The sequence below is a fragment of the Dendropsophus ebraccatus genome, unplaced genomic scaffold, assembly GCF_027789765.1.
Source record: "Dendropsophus ebraccatus isolate aDenEbr1 unplaced genomic scaffold, aDenEbr1.pat pat_scaffold_713_ctg1, whole genome shotgun sequence".
Lineage (NCBI taxonomy): Eukaryota > Metazoa > Chordata > Amphibia > Anura > Hylidae > Dendropsophus > Dendropsophus ebraccatus.
The window spans coordinates 13516-32651 of NW_027210312.1; the positions used below are offsets into that span (position 1 = coordinate 13516).

Sequence of the window (19136 nt, forward strand, 5' to 3'; positions counted from 1 at the left end):
AAACCAGGATGGCCCCTATAAGTCAAAGTCTAACTCTGTTGCGAGTGTAACGACATAAGACAAGGGTAACCATGGCAGGTATCCATCCACAGACTGCTGTTTTGGGGTATTTGCCCCTCGTCAGTGTGGAGCAGGTTTCTGGCTAACGGGCAATGAAAATTAGACCAACCAAACACAGTAATCACTGTGGAGCCTCAGTTGCAAGTCTCCCCATTTAAGGTAGCATAAACCTAGTGACAGATTCTCTTTAAAGGGTAGTTATGAAGAGGGGTAATACACCTGCAGCTGCACCTACACAAAAATTGACATGCTTAAAGGGAGCCTGTCACCCCCCGTGCCGAGGTGAATGGCTCCCGACCCCCCGCTACAGCCCCCTATACTCACCTGATCCCGCCGGGTCCCGCTTCTGGATCCGGTCGGGTCACGGAGATCTTAGCCGCTGCAGCCCCCTCCGTCATTCTCTATGAGCGTTGGGCTGCAGCGGCTGATATCTCCGTGACCCGACCGGATCCAGAAGTGGGACCCGGCGGGATCAGGTGAGTATAGGGGGCTGTAGCGGGGGCACTGTCACCCCGGCACTGTAGCGCTGGATAACCCCTTTAAAGGGATCTCACACAAGCAGGCGTTACAGCATGTGCAGATCTCTAACCCCACTATACATCGCACTGATCGTTTGGATTTAAAGGGGGATTTGTATAATAAATGTGTGAAGAGTTGAGGGGTCAGCTCATCTGTTACCAGCCGCTGATCTATTTATGCAGATGCTTATAACCAGAGCTCCACCTCAAAGTAATGCAAATAACAAGTAGATTTCATTTTTCAGCATGTATTATTCTGTCCAGGCCCCATGCCGACCTCTGCATAAGAAATGTATAGGTTTCCCGTTATATAATTCATACTGATCCAGAGTTTCTGGTCCATAATAAATCATAATAAATGTTATTTCCCGTATTTCCACATGATGATGTGATTTCTCACTGTTTGCATTGTGTAATTTATCTGTTTTATAGGTGTTTAATTTTGACCCTGGAGCCGCTGTAAAGCAGAGAACCGCCGAGGACGTGAAAGCCGATGAGGACGTGACCAAGCTGTGCATCCACAAGCGCAAGATCATCGCTGTGGCCACACTACACAAGAGCATGGAGGCGCCACACCCCTCACTGGTGTTAACAAGTCCTGGCGGAGGAACAAGTATGTGGGAATAGCTTAGTGGCAATATTGTCTGGGATATTTGTGATGTTATTTTTTCTTCTAGATTAACCACTAGACAACCCATGACGTATGGGAATGGCATGGCCACCTGTGCCTGATTGGCCCATGCTGTACCCATACGCTGTTAATTGCTACGTAACTGCTACGTAACTCTGCCCCTATTTGCCCCTAGCAACCAATCACATTCCACCTTTCATTTTTCAAAGCATCTGTGAGGAATGAAAAGTGGGATCTGATTGGTTGCTAGGGGCGACTGAGCCAGTTTCATTTTACACCATGTTTGATAAATCTCCCCCCATGGTGTGTGTGTATTTTGTTGTTGTTTTTTATTAAATGATTTAATCATTTTGCTTTCTACAGTGTTTTGATTTTAATACAATATAACCTGATACAATCTAATAGTGATGTTACCTATTTAATTTAATTTATTTAATCATTTATTGTCTAATCACGACCTAGAGGACACACTTTAGTTGTAAAAGTACAATAATTTTTGAGAAAAAAAAAAAAAAACAAGCCCTTACATGACCCTGTAAAAATAAAAGCTTAGAAGGCGAGGGGGGGGGGGGGGGGGGAAACCAAAAATGCTAATTGTTGTGTTGAGAATCACATACTACTTACAAGACTGGACAGGCAAGTACTGAACTGGACTTACAAGACTGGCAGATTTTCTGCCGTTGTTACCCACCAAATCCCATAGTAGAAAATCTTTACAAAATCCTGAGTATTTTGGTGCATTGGAAATATAAAAGTTTTCTGCTCCTGTGATTTTCCCCACGGATTGTGCGCAGTGTATACATGTGACCATACCCTAAAGGGCTTCATAGTTTCATCTGTTATTGCACTGCACCCTTTATTGCCGTATACCGGGCCAATTATGTGTATTTGTTTTCTTTATCCAGATTCTGCTCCTATCGTGTCCACCCGCGTAGCCACCCCGCGATCCATGAGAAATAAATCACTCGAGGGCATGGTGAATTCTATGCTGCCAGAATGTAGAAATCCATTTAAGCTGATGGTTAAAGAATATGTGGGATCTCAGCCGCATGACCTTCACCCTGCGTATCCACCACAGAGGTTAGGCAGCAACGAGCATGGACAGAAATCACCATTCCGCGGGGGGCACGGCAACATGACCAGTCCAGCATCATCCGGATCCCAGATTTACGGTGATGGATCTGCATCCCCGAGGACCGACCCGCTGGGAAGCCCCGATGCATTCACAAGGAACAATCCCAACTATCACGCTCCACCCAATTCCAGCCCCATTCATGTGAACAGGACTCCCATATCGCCACAATCTATCATGTTACATGGATCCCCGGTGCAGCCGTCATGCGCTATGGCTGGTAGGACAAATTTACCTTTGTCTCCAACGTTTGCCAGTCCAGTGTTAAAGAAAACTGTTTGCAATTATCCGCCCAACATGGATATGTCACGTGCAATGTTCCATCATAAGCAGCAGACACCAGGTCCTCCACCACCACTGCCGCCACCACCTCCCCCTCCGCCACCACCACCGCCACTTTGTGCTCTTCAGAAAAAGCCATTAACATCTTCAGAGAAAGATCCGCTTGGTATTCTCGACCCCATCCCCAGCAAACCGGTTCTCCAAAACCCTGTAATGAACACTAACACATTTCATCCAAATGTTCACTCTCAGGTACCTGTGATGAATGTAAACATGCCACCCGCCGTCGTTCCATTGCCAAGTAATCTTCCATTGCCAACCGTCAAACCTGGTCACCTGAATCACGGTAATCACATTCAGAGAGTTCAACACCCGGCCTCCACATCCTTATCCCCCTCACCGGTAACATCTCCCGTGCACACAATGCCACCTGGTATAGGAAGGATCGAGGCATCACCCCAAAGATCACGTTCTTCTTCCACGTCATCCGATCATGGAAACTTTATGATGCCTCCCATGGGAACGCAACCTACCTGCGGTGGCCTCAAACTCCCGCCACGTTCTCCAAGGCCCACTATGGGCTCTCCAAGACCATCCATGCCATCAAGCCCGTCGACCAAGCCTGATGGACATCACCAGTACAAAGATATCCATAATCCATTGATAGCTGGAATGAGCAATGTATTAAACCCCCCCAACAACACTGTTTTCCCCCCCTCTTCGGCTGGTAACGCTCCTCTTAAGGGTCAGACGGGATTGCTGGGGATGCCTTTAAATCAGATCTTGAACCAGCATAACGCTGCCTCCTTCCCCGCGAGCAGTTTACTTTCAGCAGCAGCCAAAGCACAGCTAGCAAATCAAAATAAACTTGCTGGTAACAATAGCAGTTCCGGATCTGCCGTCAGCTGTGGCAGCAATGAAGGAAGTAGCACTTTACCCACAATGTTCCCCCCGGCCTCCAACGCCCTGCTACCTCCAGCAGAGGGGCAGAGCGGACGGGCGGCTCTGAGAGATAAGTTGATGTCTCAGCAGAAGGACTTAAGAAAAAGAAAGCAACCTGCATCGACTGTTGTCAGTCTTCTCAAGCCTCCATCCGTGGATAATCCCAGCCTGCAAAAACCGGGACCCGACCTGATGCGGAAACAAGGACAAAATTCGTTCCCCATGAATTCGATGTCTCAACTTCTCCAAACCATGAGTTGTCAAAACTCCCACATGAACAGCAATAGCACCATTCCCGACCCCAACATGAGTTTGCCTTGCGCTGCCAACCAGCTGGGCTACAACGACAACAGCCTGAACCCGGCCAATCTCCATAACTCACTGGCACTTAACATAAGAGGGGAGGGCGTCTCCTGCCAAAACCCTAACACTAACTTTGTTCACGGCAACAATCCTGTACCTAACGCTCATCTCCCTGGACTCATCAACCAGATGCAAAGCAGTAGCGGTTACGGGATGCTACCCCATCCAGGGAACCCGTTACATCTCAACCCATCCCAGCAGAGAATGCAGACATCATCCTCTATACCAATGATCGCCAACAGCATTGGTAACAGTTCAGATTCAGGTATGCTCTTCACCTGAGTTTTCCCTGTGTATTTTGTGAGTGTCTGCCTGGGTGTCATGCAAAGCACTGACTCTTTTTACATTGCTATTTATATGTACTAAATTACTTTGTTACTATTTATTGTTTTCTCCTTAATTTTATTTGTTTTTGTTATTTTTGTTGCATAAAATAAAAATGGCAAAAACCTTTTTTTTTTTTTGTTGGGATTTGTTTTGATGCCACCTTCATTGGGTTCTTCATCCACCTTGTCAAGGCATTGTAAATTGTCCATAACTCCTTTAAGTGTCAGTGTCGTTATAATTTTTTTTGTAGAAATCAATAGTACAGGGAATTTTAAGAAAACTTTGTAATTTGGTTTATTAGCCGAAAAATGCATTTTTATCCTGTAAAAGCAATTTGAAGCTCTCCCTCCTGTCTTCATTGTTCTCTATGGAGAGGGGAGGAGTGGAGGAAGATGAGGCACCAAAACAGGACAACAAAGAGTTAATTTACAGCCACATCACCGGGCTTCCTCCTCTGACCTCTGAATACGGGCTTTCACACAGGTCCCGTTGTGTAATCCTTTGTTCTCTGCTGGCGACTAATCTCCCCCCTCTCCCCTCCCCTCTCCATAGAACAGACAGTGCACTATTGATGTAAAAGAGTCGAGATTTCCTGATAATGAGCAGTGAAGGAGGGGGGGGGGGGACCTGGGGAAAGTCTTTTTGAATGCAGATATTTGCCTAATAAACTAAATTACAAAGTTTATTAACCCCTTAGCGACCCATGACGTATCTGATACGTCATGGTGCCGCTCGGGGTGTTCAGAGCGGGGTCCCGCTGATCGGTCCCGCTGAACGGCGCTGATCCCGGCTGACACGTGCAGCCGGGCAGTGCCTCTATTAGCCGGCGTGGGTCCCGTTGCCGCGCCGGCTAATTAAGCCTCTAAGTGCAGCTGTCAAACCTGACAGCTGCACTTAGAGGCACTGCGCCGCACGTCCCTGGTGTCTAGTGGGACGGATCTCCCCCCCCCCCCCCCCCCCGCGATCGCATCGCGAGGGGGAGATCCGTTCTTCTGCCCGTGCTGGGCCTCAGCGTCGGAATGACGCTGATCCCGGCTCGGCAATAGATTGCTATGGCCTGCAGCAGGCCATAGTAATCTATGACCGATCTAATCGATCTTTGCTGTGTATATACACAGCATTGATCTCTATGAGAGATCAGTGCTGTCTATATACAAGTCCCCCAGGGAGACTTCTAGTTACAGTAAAAAAAAAAGTAAAAAAGTGTTTTTATTAATAAAAAATCCCCTCCCCTAATAAAAGTCCAAATCACCCCCCTTTTCCCATTTTATAAATATAAATTAATAAATAAATAAACATATTTAGTATCGCCGCGCACGTAATCGCCCGAACTATTAATTAATCACATTCCTGATCTCGCACGGTAAACGGCGTCAGCGCAAAAAAATCCCAAAGTGCAAAATTGCGCATTTTTGGTCGCATCAAATCCAGAAAAAATGTAATAAAAAAACGATCAAAAAGTCGTAAATGTGCAATCAAGGTACCGATAGAAAGAACGCATCATGGCGCAAAAACTGACACCTCACACAGCCCCATAGACCAAAGGATAAAAGCGTTATAAGCCTGGGAATGGAGCGATTTTAAGGAACGTATATTTGTTAACAATGGTTTGAATTTTTTACAGGCCATCAGATACAATATAAGTTATACATGTTATATATCATAGTAATCGTAACGACTTGAGGAACATGCATAACAAGTCAGTTTTACCATAGGACGGACAGCGTAAATGCAAAACTCCCCGATATCAAAACAAATTCGTTTTTTTTTTTTCAATTTGACAGCGCAAATGATTTTTTTTTCCAGTTTCGCAGCATATGTTATGGAAAAATAATGCCTATCATTGCAAAGTACAATTGGTTTAGCAAAAAATATACGCTCATATACGTCTCTAGGTGAAAAAAAGCAAAAGCGCAAAAACGAAAATAGGCTTTGACCTTAAGGGGTTAAAATCGCCTGGACTATTGATATCTGCAAAAAAAAAAAAATGGAATGACAGTGACACTTTAACAACCTCTTAACTATAACCTTTAAAAGGATTGTCCAGATTAGAAAAACATGGCCACTTTCTTCTAGAAACAGCACCTCTTCTGTCCTCAGTTTGGGTGCATTTTCACAGTTAAGTTCCATTGAAGTGAATGGAGATGAATTGTAATACCACACACCACCTGAAAACGGGTGGCGCTGCTTTTTACAAGAAAGTAGCGGTTTCTTTCTAACCCTGGATAACCCCTTAAATACCATTAGTTTAACTGTCTAATCCTTTATATTCTATTAGAGCTTTTGCTATAGCTATCGATGGCAGAAGGAAATTTCACAGACCAAAGAGTACCCAAACTGTCATTAAATGTCACTTAATCAATAAATATCTATAGTACAAGCAATTTTAAGAAACTCTAATAGGTTTTATTAAGCAAGAGTTTCCTTCTGTGCTCAAAAATCTGTTTTCCTACCTCCCCCCTCACTTCAGAAGAAGCAGGGTTTCTGTGTCCATTATGCTCTATGGAGAGGGGAGGGGTTGAGGGGGCGAGTAAGTAGAGAGAGGAGAAAAGGCCGCCCTGCAAAACACTACATCCTGCAATCATCTTTTGCCAAGTTCCCAGATGAGCACCAACCTTTCTGATCTGTGAATCCAGCATTTTATGTGCCCAGACAGTCTCCACACTGTACAGCTGCTTCTCTCTTCTCCCTGCTCACTCATCCCCTCCATAGGTTATAAGGGGACTCAGCAAATCTGTCTTCACTCTTCTCCTCTATGTAGACGGCTTTTCCTAAAAATGAACAGATAAGAAGTGGGGTGAGGCTGGAAAACAGCTTTTTGAGTAAAGAAAGAGACTTTTTTTTTGCCTGAAACCTATAACAGAGCTTCTTAAAATCGCTTAGACTATCGATTTCTGGGGGAAAAAATTAAATGACAGTTACACTTTAAGGCTACGTTCAGACTATGTAAGTTTCCGGCCGTAGCACGCTCCGTGAATAAGCGGCCGGAGATTTACGTAGTTTGCGTACAATGGAAAGTATACGATCTACGGCCGCACAGTTCACACTACGTAAGAACTTACGGCCGGATCGTACGCGGCGCCGTAAAGAATGAACCAGACCATTGTTTCGGGACGGAAATGCTGTAACTTACGCCCGTAGCATAACATGCGGTCCTGTACGTAGTGGTGATTTCTTCATTTTTGCAGCTTTTTGTGCCGATCCAAAAGGTTCTGTTTAGGGTGTCCGGGGCTAGGCGAAGATTTCCAAGTAAAAGACCGCTGTCAGATCGCTACATACGCCGCTCGGGAAGCGTACGTAGCTTACGGGCGTAAGTTCACGGACCGTATGTAGCCGGCCGCAACTTGCGTAAATTCCGCCCGGAGTTTTAAACGTATATGTCCGGCCGCAAAAATATGTGGCCGGACATATACGTAGCCTAAATGGGCACTGTCATTAAGAAAAACTTTAGATATTTCAAAAGTTTTGATTGGTCAGGGTGTCACTACAGAGACCCCTAGTGATCAAGAGAACCAACTGGTAAAATGAGTAAAATTTCATTCCCTATCTCTCAGGGATCCACATCCTGCCGCTCTATTACTAACCTATAGGGCCGTAGCACAAAGATTAGTGACAGCAGGGAGGTGCACTTCTCCCCACTCATTCTTCTGATGGGACTGATCAAACCTTTTGACGTATCTCTGTGACATATAAAAGTTTTTTTCTAAATGAGAGGTATGCTTTAAAGGAGAATTGCCATGAAGTTCGAAAAAACAAGGCCAGCGGGGGAGCGGGAAAATAATAAACCAAGTAAACTTACCCGTTCTAAGAAATGGACCTATGCATAATAATTCGTAGACCGTCCCCGTGCTGATTTAGCGTTTGGCCAGTGATTGGCTGAGCGGTCTGTCAGTTCTGACAGCCCTGCTCCAAAGCTAGATCGGCGCTCGTTCACATTGTTGATTGGGCCCTGCTCGGCCCGTGGAAAAGGACCCTAAGTGTTCAAACTGTGACCAATCGAGAATGAGCAGAGAAAAGTATGTGGCCTGTACGAACTCCCAGTGCAAGTGTATACTGCTGCCCAGGTCTTCTAGAGAGGGGTGCACAGCATTGCAGTTGTCTCCCCACACTTTTTTTCTGATTGGTCACAGTCAACTCTCGGACTCTTACCTATACAAACTTTGGACGTGTCAAAAGTTATTAGTGACTTAAATTGTCCTGGTCTGCACAAATGCAGCACAGGCAGAGAAACAGCTCCAGGAAACAACAGCTGTGGGTGAGTGTACGACCTGCGGGTGCGGCTTCGTCCTCTCATTTCTCGCCCCCTGGTATACCAAGATGCCTGCTCTGCTTTTATGTGGGTCTCAATGACGTAAAACCAGCCCTACATGTCACTCATACTGCTGGGGGACAGGCAGGCAGACCAGAGGGGCATCCCTGCCCCCTAACTGTCCCATATAGGTCGCTTCTTAGGGGCATATTTTGTGGCTTTTGATACCTATTGCAGATCATCACTCATTTTTTACATATAGTTCCATTGACCTTCCTTTTCCTTTCTGCTTTCCTATTTATTTCTTATTGGATAACACACAGCAGGGTCTTAGAGTCAGTGTCTTTGGTAAATGACCTCCTCCTGTGTGTAAATGATCTGTATACCTGTATATATTAGGTGATGGATTAGTTATCCAATCTAATGGTGCAAATGGTTTCTGAGCCCCTGACAGGCAGCCCAGCTCAGCAGAGACGCCATGTACACAATCAGATTGGGGGCCCTGACTGTGCAGAGCTGTATGCCATCCATCACCTAATATATGCTGCTATACTCTTCATTTACACATCAGATAAGGGTTACTGACCAAACCATTAATACTGTGCTCCAATAAGGGGGAAATTGGAGTCATTGCTGTGACTGGGATCAGGTGGATAACCCTGTAGTGTCCAGATTACTGTACAGGAGAGGGGAGTAGCTTCATACAAAGCATAGCCTGACTGTCTTCCAAAGTTCAACCTTCAGGCCTGTAAAACTTTTTAATGCAGCTTCTAGAGTATAATATAAGATGTAACTCAGAATCAGTAATATAATGTATGTACACAGTGACTCCACCAGCAGAATAGTGAGTGCAGCTCTGGGGTATAATATAGGACAGAGGTACTCAACAACTTTATGTAGACCCCTGTGTGCTCCCCAGTAGCAAATAGCCCCCCTGTGCGCTCCCCCAGTAGTATATAGACCCCCGCTTTGTGCTCCCCCAGTAGTATATAGACCCCTGTGCGCTCTCCAGTAGTATATAGTCCCCCGCTTTGCTCCCCCAGTAGTATAGACCCCCCACTTTGTTCTCCCCCAATAGTAAATAACCCCCCTGTGGGCTCCCCCAGTAGTATATAGTCCCCCTTTGCTCCCCCAGTAGTATATAGACCCCTGCTTTGTGCTTCCCAGTAGTATATAGTGCCCCTGTGCTCCCCCAGTAGAATATAGCACCACTGCAGTGTGTTCCCCCAGTTATATAGCCCTCCTGTGCTCCCCCTACCATATAGCATATAACATAAAAAAAAAACACTTTATGCTCACCTGGATCCGGGCGTATCCGGTATGAATAATCCACCGTGTACGTGTGATGTTCGGCTGGTTGTCACTGCCGTCACTGTTCTCCTATGTGCTATGTGTATAATCCTCTTATTACCGATCATGTTTCCCTGAGAGACAACTCAAAGCAAATTTGTCCAGTTCTCATATACATCAGTTATCATATACTTCCACAAGTGACCTAATACCGATACTCATTTTCTTCCTGTAGCGAACACAGATGTCCAGATTGTTTCCCTGTAACATGTTTATTTGAGTCTTCAAGCACCGAGAGAGAGAGAGGCAGATCTTACCCGTACTAAGCCACCAGCACCGGAGCCCCTCCACAATCTGTATGACCATGGTAACCGGACATCAGCACTACATCCAGTATTATGGTGCGTTCACACCTACAGGATCTGCAGCTGATTTTCTGCAGCAGATTTCATTTAAATAACTGAACACAGCATCAAATCTGCTGCAGATCCTGTAGGTGTGAACGCACCCTTAAAGGAGTTATCCAGTGTTACAAAAACATGGCCACTTTCTTCCAGAGACAGCATCACTCTTGGGCGGGTTTTGCTACTCAGTTCCATTAAAGTGAATGGAGCTTAATTGGCAAACCGCACCTGAACTGGAGACAATGTTGTCTCCAGTCATGTTGTCTCTGAAAGAAAGTGGCCATGTTTTTGTAGGTTTGGATAACCCCTTTTAAGATAGAAACTCCTAATAAACCAACAAGTATAAAGATTTCTGTGTTAAACCTACGTTGCTTTTCTTGTGTTAGATATTAGTGATGAACGAATTTCCATTGCAAACAAAGCGAATCTCGTCGTTTGTTCAGTGGTAGGCTTATAGTCTTGCAGCCTTAGATCTCTGGGCTGCTCCACCCCGGGAGCCTTTCCTGGGAAACTTCTGTGTTTATTACATGGCTCGATGATGGTGCTGTACGGACATTGTTAGTGATGTGTAAAATAATAAACATACTTACCTCTCCAGCTTCCCACGGTGTCCTCCTGCCTGTTCTGCATGTTCCCCGCTCACCACAGCTGTCTCTGAAGTGATGAGCAGCTGACTAGCCAATCACTAGCTGAGCTGAGACAGCACTGTGGCCAGTGATTGGTTGAGAAGCCTGTCACTTCAGACAGCTTCAGAAGTGTCTGCAGTTAGCCAGGAAGACACCAGGGAGCGTGGACAGGTAAGTATGATCTTCATAGTTTTATTTTACCCTGTCATCACCGATTGTCTTTCAATATGTTTAAAAACAATCAGCTGATCAGCTCCTCGGCTCATCAGTGTCTTTATTACATTGAGCGATATCGGCCTGATTTGGCAGACAATCGCTTCGCGTAATAGGACCCTAAGGGGCTGGATGAAACGGCCAATTAACCCTATGGACGTTAAAGGGAAATTAACAGCAGGTTAGAAGATACTAAAGACCCTTTAACCCATCCTAATGTGCAGTCACAGTGAGATCCGTGCTCACTTCCATTGTCATTTACACAATCAAGCGTCCGGGCCACATGAACAATCACTGTATCGTTCATGCGGCCATTTAAATGCACTGTAAGCCGCACATCCCCTGTTTATGTATAATATAACCTATTCTTATTTACAGCCCCGGTTTAGGCAGATAGCTGTGCGACGATTGCTTACTCTCTGGCCCTTTTACACTGACCGATTATTGGTTGAATGAGTATTCCTAGTAACAACATTTATTAAGGATAAGCTGCTCGTGTAAAAGGGTTGTTCACTAAATATGGTTTTCTTTTAATTAGTCCGATGCCAGAAAGCACCAGAGATTTGTAATTCTATTAAAAAAAATCTCCAGGACTTCCAGTACTTATCAGCTGCTGTATGCCCTGTAAGAAGAATTGTATTCTTTCTCAGTGCTCTCTGCTGCCATCTCTATCCATGTCAGGAACTGTCTCGAGCAGTAGAGGTTTTCTATGGGGATTTGCTACTGTTCTGGGCAGTTCCTGACATGGACAGAGGTGGCAGCAGAGAGCACTGTCACACTGGAAAGAATACACCACTTCTTGCAGGACATACAGCAGTTGAGAAGTACCGGAAAACTAGAGATTTTTAAATAGAGTAAAGTAAATTACAATTCTATAAAAGTCTCTGAAACCAGATAATTTTAAAGAAAAAGATTTTTTGCTGGAGTACCCCTTTAACCCTCAGGACTGGGGTTGATTCATTGTGTTTTTACCTGACCCTATAACCCCTTTAACCTCCAGCAGTTTGAATGGAACAAAATAAAATTAATAATAAAAAATTCTGCATACTGTAGGCTCCGTTCACATTGTAGTTGTATTCTGCTGGTTAGATGTGCATAGGAAATATCCAGATTACAAACTATATATGTACTAATGGTGGTATTATTCCCATATTATAAATTGATGGGAGTTGATTTTAAAGTGATAGTTTATGGGTAGAATATGTCGGTATGATCAGTGTCGGACTGGGGGCCCACCAAAGGAAATGATCCTGGGGCCCACCAATGAAGAACCAGTGAGAAACAACATGTCGGTCAGTGTCAGTGCAGGTTCTAAAGCTGGGGGCCCACTGGAGGATCCTCTGTCACTGGGTATGATTGGTGCGGGTCCAGACCCACAGATGAAGCAATGAGTTAGCATTGTGCCCCTTCACGATTTCCCCTGTACAGCAGCCACCCATATATCTAGACCCTATTCATAGTGATGGGGATCACCATGCAGATAAATGGACAGGGCAGACTGAAGGTGCGGAGCCAGTGCTTTATTTTCAGGATCCGTCCCCTAGTGATGTCATTTTCCAGCAATATACCAGGAACAAATAATAGGCAAAAAAGCTCTCATATTACCTTGACAAGGTGGCCGTCCCTACTAGTCAGCATTTCTCTGTAACTAGGAGTCTACCATCATTTTATAATCTGTGACACACTACACTGCGATTCCCATCATGCCTGCACAGCTAAAGACTTAAAGGTAGTTCGCAGAGATTTGTAATTTACTTCCATTTTTAAAAAAAAATCTCCAGTCTCCCAGTACTTATCAGCTGCTGTATGTCCTGCAGGAAGTGGTGTATTCTTTCCAGTGTGGCACAGTGCTCTCTGCTGCCACCTCTGTCCATGTCAGGAACTGTCCAGAGCAGCAGCAAATCCCTATAGAAACCTCTCCTGCTCTACAGACTAGATAGAATACACCACTTCCTGCAGCGGCTGATAAGTAGGAGAAGATTTGAGATTATTTAATAGAAGTAAATTACAAATCTCTGGCACTTTATGGCACTAGTTGATTTGAAAGATTTTTTTTTTTTTTTGTGAACTACCCCTTTAATTGTAGTTTTGCAACAGCTGATGGGGTTGACCCCCATTATATCCTTTATTGATTTTCAAGCCATTACACCAGTGTGGGTATCTACTTACAGGGTCCCCCTCCCAGGAAACTACCATCATGCCTCTGTACCAGGGGTTGGGAACCTTCGGCCCTCCAGCTGTTGCAAAACTACAATTCCCATCATGCCTGGACAGCCAACGGTTGGAGGGCTGAATGTTCCCCATCCTTGCTCTATACCATGTCGAATATTTTCAAAGTCCTTGATAGGACTACTGTTTTTGTATGATCGTTCCTCAATAGAAGAGCCCAATATTCCATTGGATTGTCCTCTACTATTAAACAAATGGCGACACGTTGGGAAAGCACAGACCTGTATACAATGGTGACAGCTGGGTTATGACAAGCGCCAATGTGCAGTAGGGATCTAAGAAGTCTTCCTCACAATATACTTAAAGGGGTTATCCAGCGCTACAAAAACATGGCCACTTTCCCTCTCTCTTGTCTCCAGATTGGGTGGGGTTTCAAACTCCGTTCCATTGAAGTAAATGGAGCTTAAATGCAAACCACACCTGAACTGGAGACAAGAGAGGGGGGGAAGTGGCCATGTTTTTGTAGCGCTGGATAACCGCTTTAACCCTCATCCAGATGACTATGTATATATCACATCTATATTTGTTTGTTCCTTTAGGAGGTCCCTTACCTATGTCATCGGTAGCAATAGCCGGCGCAGGTCAGCCAGCCATTACCAAGACCACATCAGTCCTCCAAGATGGCGTCATAGTCACTACAGCATCTGGAACGCCGATGCAGGGCCATCACCCGATGGGCAACAACTTCCCGTTTCCAGGACCAGAGCACACTAATCACTTTGCACAGAACACTAACAACAACCTTCCGCGACCGGTCAACCCCAATCTTCTCAATGCTCTGCCCATGGCGTTACCCATGAATCAGCAGCATCTACTGAATCAGAATATCCTGCACATGCTGCAGCCCTCTACAGGAGAAGGTGAGACGCCACCATCTTGGTACACTAGTGGCAACCACCTATGGTTGTCCCCTTCCTTTTGACTGGCATTTGAAGGGGGTGGAGGGATACCCCTGTACAGCTGCCTTAAAGGGGTTATCCAGAGTTAAAAAAACATGGCCACTTTCTTCCAGAGACAGCACCGCTCTTGTCTTCAGTTTGGGTGCAGGTTTTGCAACTCGGTTCCATTGCAAACCACACCTGAACTGGACACGAGTGGTGCTGTGTGTGGAAGAAAGCGGACATGTTTTTCTAATGCTGGATAACCCCTTTAACTGCAGTTTGTTGGATAGTCAATTGTAGTGATACATAGGTAAAAATTGAATAAAAAGGGAGGGTGTGAGTAAGAATATGGTCGAATGTAGTCTTTTTAATATGTATGGGGCCTTCTTAGTTGCATCCCAACAGATGGTGTCAAGCAGAGAAGGATCAGGCATGTTAAATTACTCTTAAAGGCAGGGCTGGGGAGTCTGAGTCGGAGCTAGCTTTGGCTGGAATCTGAGTTTGAGTCGGAAAAAATTGTACCGACTCCGACTCCAGCTTTAAAAAAAAATCTTAAAAAAAATGTAGAATTGAATTTTGATATGAATTTTACATGTTTTGCTCATGAATATATATTATGAGCAACATTCTAATAGGACACTGGCCCTATTAGATAAGGGTGGTCGGGGAATATATCAGTAATAGGACATTGGCCCTATTAGATAAGGGTGGTCGGGGAATATATCAGTAATAGGACACTGGCCCTATTAGATAAGGGTGGTCAGGGAATATATCAGTAATAGGACACTGGCCCTATTAGATAAGGGTGGTCGGGGAATATATCAGTAATAGGACACTGGCCCTATTAGATAAGGGTGGTCGGGGAATATATCAGTAATAGGACACTGGCCCTATTACATAAGGGTGGTCGGGAAATATATCAGTAATAGGACACTGGCCCTATTAGATAAGGGTGGTCAGGGAATATATCAGTAATAGGACACTGGCCCTATTACATAAGGGTGGTCGGGAAATATATCAGTAATAGGACACTGGCCCTATTACATAAGGGTGGTCAGGGAATATATCAGTAATAGGACACTGGCCTTATTACATAAGGGGGGTCGGGGGATATATCAGTAATAGGACACTGACCCTATTACATAAGGGTGGTCGGGGGATATATCAGTAATAGGACACTGGCCCTATTACATAAGGGTGGTCAGGGAATATATCAGTAATAGGACACTGGCCCTATTACATAAGGGTGGTCAGGGAATATATCAGTAATAGGACATTGGCCCTATTAGATAAGGGTGGTCGGGGAATATATCAGTAATAGGACATTGGCCCTATTAGATAAGGGTGGTCGGGGAATATATCAATAATAGGACATTGGCCCTATTAGATAAGGGTGGTCGGGGAATATATCAGTAATAGGACACTGGCCCTATTAGATACGGGTGGTCGGGGAATATATCAGTAATAGGACACTGGCCCTATTACATAAGGGTGGTCGGGGAATATATCAGTAATAGGACACTGGCCCTATTACATAAGGGTGGTCAGGGAATATATCAGTAATAGGACACTGGCCCTATTACATAAGGGTGGTCGGGAAATATATCAGTAATAGGACACTGGTCCTATTACATAAGGGTGGTCAGAGAATATATCAGTAATAGGACACTGGCCCTATTACATAAGGGTGGTCGGGGAATATATCAGTAATAGGACACTCGCCCTATTACATAAGGGGGGTCATGGAAAAGTTGTCGGTCACTATTTGGCAGTTAGTTTCTGAGCTGGAAGAGACCATTGTGTGGGGGGAGATCTGTGCTGTTCTCTTCCTGGATGCTGGATGACTGTATATGAGCAGCAGTGTAATATGAAGATATCCTGTGTAATATAGAGGAGGAGGAGAAGACATAAGTAGTGAAGCAGTAACCTCTGTCCTCAGTGTGGTGTTTTCTCTCTGGCAGAAGATTGTGTGTTTTTCTTTAGTGTTCAATGGCTGCAGCTGTGTGTGTGGGGGGGGGGGGCTATGGCTGCAGCAGGCTGTGTGTGTGTTCTGTGGCTGCAGCAGACTGTGTGTGTGCTATGACTACAGCAAGCTGTGTGTGTGTGCTATGGCTGCAGCAGGCTGTGTGTGTGTGCTATGGCTGCAGCAGGCTGTGTGTATGTGTGCTATGGCTGCAGCAGGCTGTGTGTATGTGTGCTATGGCTGCAGCAAGCTGTGTGTGTGTGTGTGTGTGTGCACACTCTGGCTGCAGCAGGCTGTGTGTATGCGCTATAGCTTCAGCAGGCTGTGTGTATGCGCTATAGCTTCAGCAGGCTGTGTGTATGTGTGCTATGGCTGCAGCAGGCTGTGTGTGTGTGCACACTATGGCTGCAGCAGGCTGTGTGTGTGTGTGTGTGCACACTATGGCTGCAGCAGGCTGTGTGTGTGTGTTCTATGGCTGCAGCAGGCTGTGTGTATGCGCTATAGCTTCAGCAGGCTGTGTGTATGTGTGCTATGGCTGCAGCAGGCTGTGTGTGTGTGCGCACACTATGGCTGCAGCAGGCTGTGTGTGTGTGTGCACACTATGGCTGCAGCAGGCTGTGTGTGTGTGTGTGTTCTATGGCTTCAGCAGGCTGTGTGTGTATGCGCTATAGCTTCAGTAGGCTGTGTGTATGTGTGCTATGGCTACAGCAGGCTGTGTGTGTGCACACTATGGCTGCAGCAGGCTGTGTGTGTGCAAACTATGGCTGCAGCAGGCTGTGTGTGCACACTATGGCTGCAGCAGGCTGTGTGTATGCGCTATAGCTTCAGCAGGCTGTGTATGTGTGCGATGGCTGCAGCAGGCCGTGTGTGTGTGCACACTATGGCTGCAGCAGGCTGTGTGTGTGTGTTCTATGGCTGCAGCAGGCTGTGTGTGCTATTGCGTGCCCCCACAGTGACCTTCAATATCACTGTGTGACCTCTCTCTATATCACTATGTGTGACCCCTCTCTATATTACTATGTGTGACCCCCTGTATATCACTATGGCTGACCTCTATATCACAGGGATCTGGCAGTGGTAGCAGTGTTTCTTTGTGTATGGTGAATATTTAGTTAGAAACATAGAAGATTGTCAGCAGGAAAAGATCACCTGCTCCATCTAGTCTAGTTGTGAGTAGTTCAGGACATGGAGGCTGGAGACTGTCTGCATCCCCTGCACACACAGGTGAAGCTGCTTTATATCTTTCCTTATTCCCTCAGAAGTTGCCCCAGGATTATGTAGGACATTAGGGAGAAGCTGCTGAGCCAGTGTGATAAATAACTCCCCTGGTATATGACTGGTCTTTTTTGAAGGAGCAGGAGTCTGCGTTGGTCCTGATGAAATTCAGGAGTCTGAGTTGGAGTCGGAGCTGCGGCTTACCGACTCCACAGCCCTGCTTAAAGGGGTACTACAAAAAAAAATATTTTCAAATCAACTCGTCCCACAAAGTTATTTGTAAATGACTTCCAGTCTTCCAGTACTTGTCAGCTGCTGTATGTCCTTCAGGAAGTGGTGTGTTTCTAGTCTGACACAGTGCTCTCTGCTGCCACCTCTGTCCATGTCAGGCACTGTCAATAGCAGTAGCAAATCCCCATAGAAAACCTCTCCTGCTTTGGACAGTTCCTGACATGGACAGAGGTGGCAGCAGAGAGCACTGGGTCAGCCTGGAAAGAACACAGAACTTCCTGCAGGGCATACAGCAGCTCATAAGTACTGGATAATTTGAGATTTTTAAACAGAAGTAAGGCTATGTTCACACTACGTAAGTTTCCGGCCGTAGCGCGTTCCGCGAATAAGCGGCCGGAGACTTACGTAGTTTGCGTATAATGGAAAGTATACGAAGTACGGCCGCACAGTTCACACTACGATGAACTTACGCCCGGATCGTACGTGGCGGCGTAAAAAATTAACCAGACCATTGTTTGCTGACGAAAATGCCATAACTTACGCCCGTAGCGTTACATGCGGTCCCGTACGTAGTGGGGATTTCTTCATTTTTGCAGCTTTTTGTGCCGATCCAAAAGGTTCTGTGGGGTGTCCGGGCTAGGCGAAGATTTCCAAGTAAAAGACCGCTGTCAGATCGCTATGTAGGGCGCTCGGGAAACGTAAGTAGACTGCGGGCGTAAGTTCGCGGTCCGTACGTGGCCGGCTGCAAGTAGCGTAAATCTCCGGCCGGAGTTTACCGCGTATATGTCCGGCCGCGAAAATATGCGGCCGGACATATACGCAGTGTGAACATAGCCTAAATCTGTATTTCATTCTGTCACCAGTTGATTTGGGGGAAAATTTCACCATGGTGCCCCTTTAACTCAGCCTTTTGTTCCCAGAAATGAGATTCCATTAGCAGAGTCTGGCAGTGGCTTATGTGAAGAAAAACTGTTGTGTAACTATACTGTACTGTTACCAGACTGTGGTAATCGAGCCGTCATTTGGAGAGTCTGTACTAGCCAGTCAGCTGTTTTCTCTCGCTCCCATCACCATATTAATCATATTTCTGCTCTCAGGTGGGGGGACGTGTGGTTGCTATGTGTTGCCCCACTTTGTGCATTACCTTGAACTATGATTTATTAAAAATAGAAAAGGCTTCAGCCATGAGTCATAATGGAGATCAGCGTCTGACTCACGCTAGTAGTGTATAAGCCGGTGCAGCACATAGTACATTCCTGGCGTATGTCTATACCTTTCTACAATCATATCTCTATTAGTAATGTTGTCAGTCAGGCTCCAGAGGATGGATGGATGGATGGATGTATGGATGGATATATGGATGGATGTATGGATGGATGGATATATGGATGGATGGATGGATGGATATATGGATGGATGGATATATGGATGGATGGATATATGGATGGATGGATATATGGATGCATATATGGATGGATGGATGGATGGATATATGGATATATTGATGGATATGAGTTGTAGTTGGGCAGGTGTTGGCATCTTTGATTCTAAAGAGCATTATTCTAGTCCTCCAGTCCTCA

General features: G+C 45.5%; 1 protein-coding gene across 2 annotated transcripts in view; it reads left to right on the top strand.

The window, feature by feature from the left end:
* LOC138779366 (methyl-CpG-binding domain protein 5-like) overlaps positions 1-19136 on the top strand; it is a 34407-nt gene that overhangs the window by 2230 nt on the left and 13041 nt on the right. For both annotated transcript variants that reach the window (XM_069956581.1, XM_069956582.1), the window contains exons 3-5: positions 1011-1191; positions 2115-4193; positions 13806-14126. In XM_069956581.1, coding sequence (XP_069812682.1) covers positions 1011-1191; positions 2115-4193; positions 13806-14126 — 2581 coding nt within the window. The remainder of the gene's footprint in view (positions 1-1010; positions 1192-2114; positions 4194-13805; positions 14127-19136) is intronic.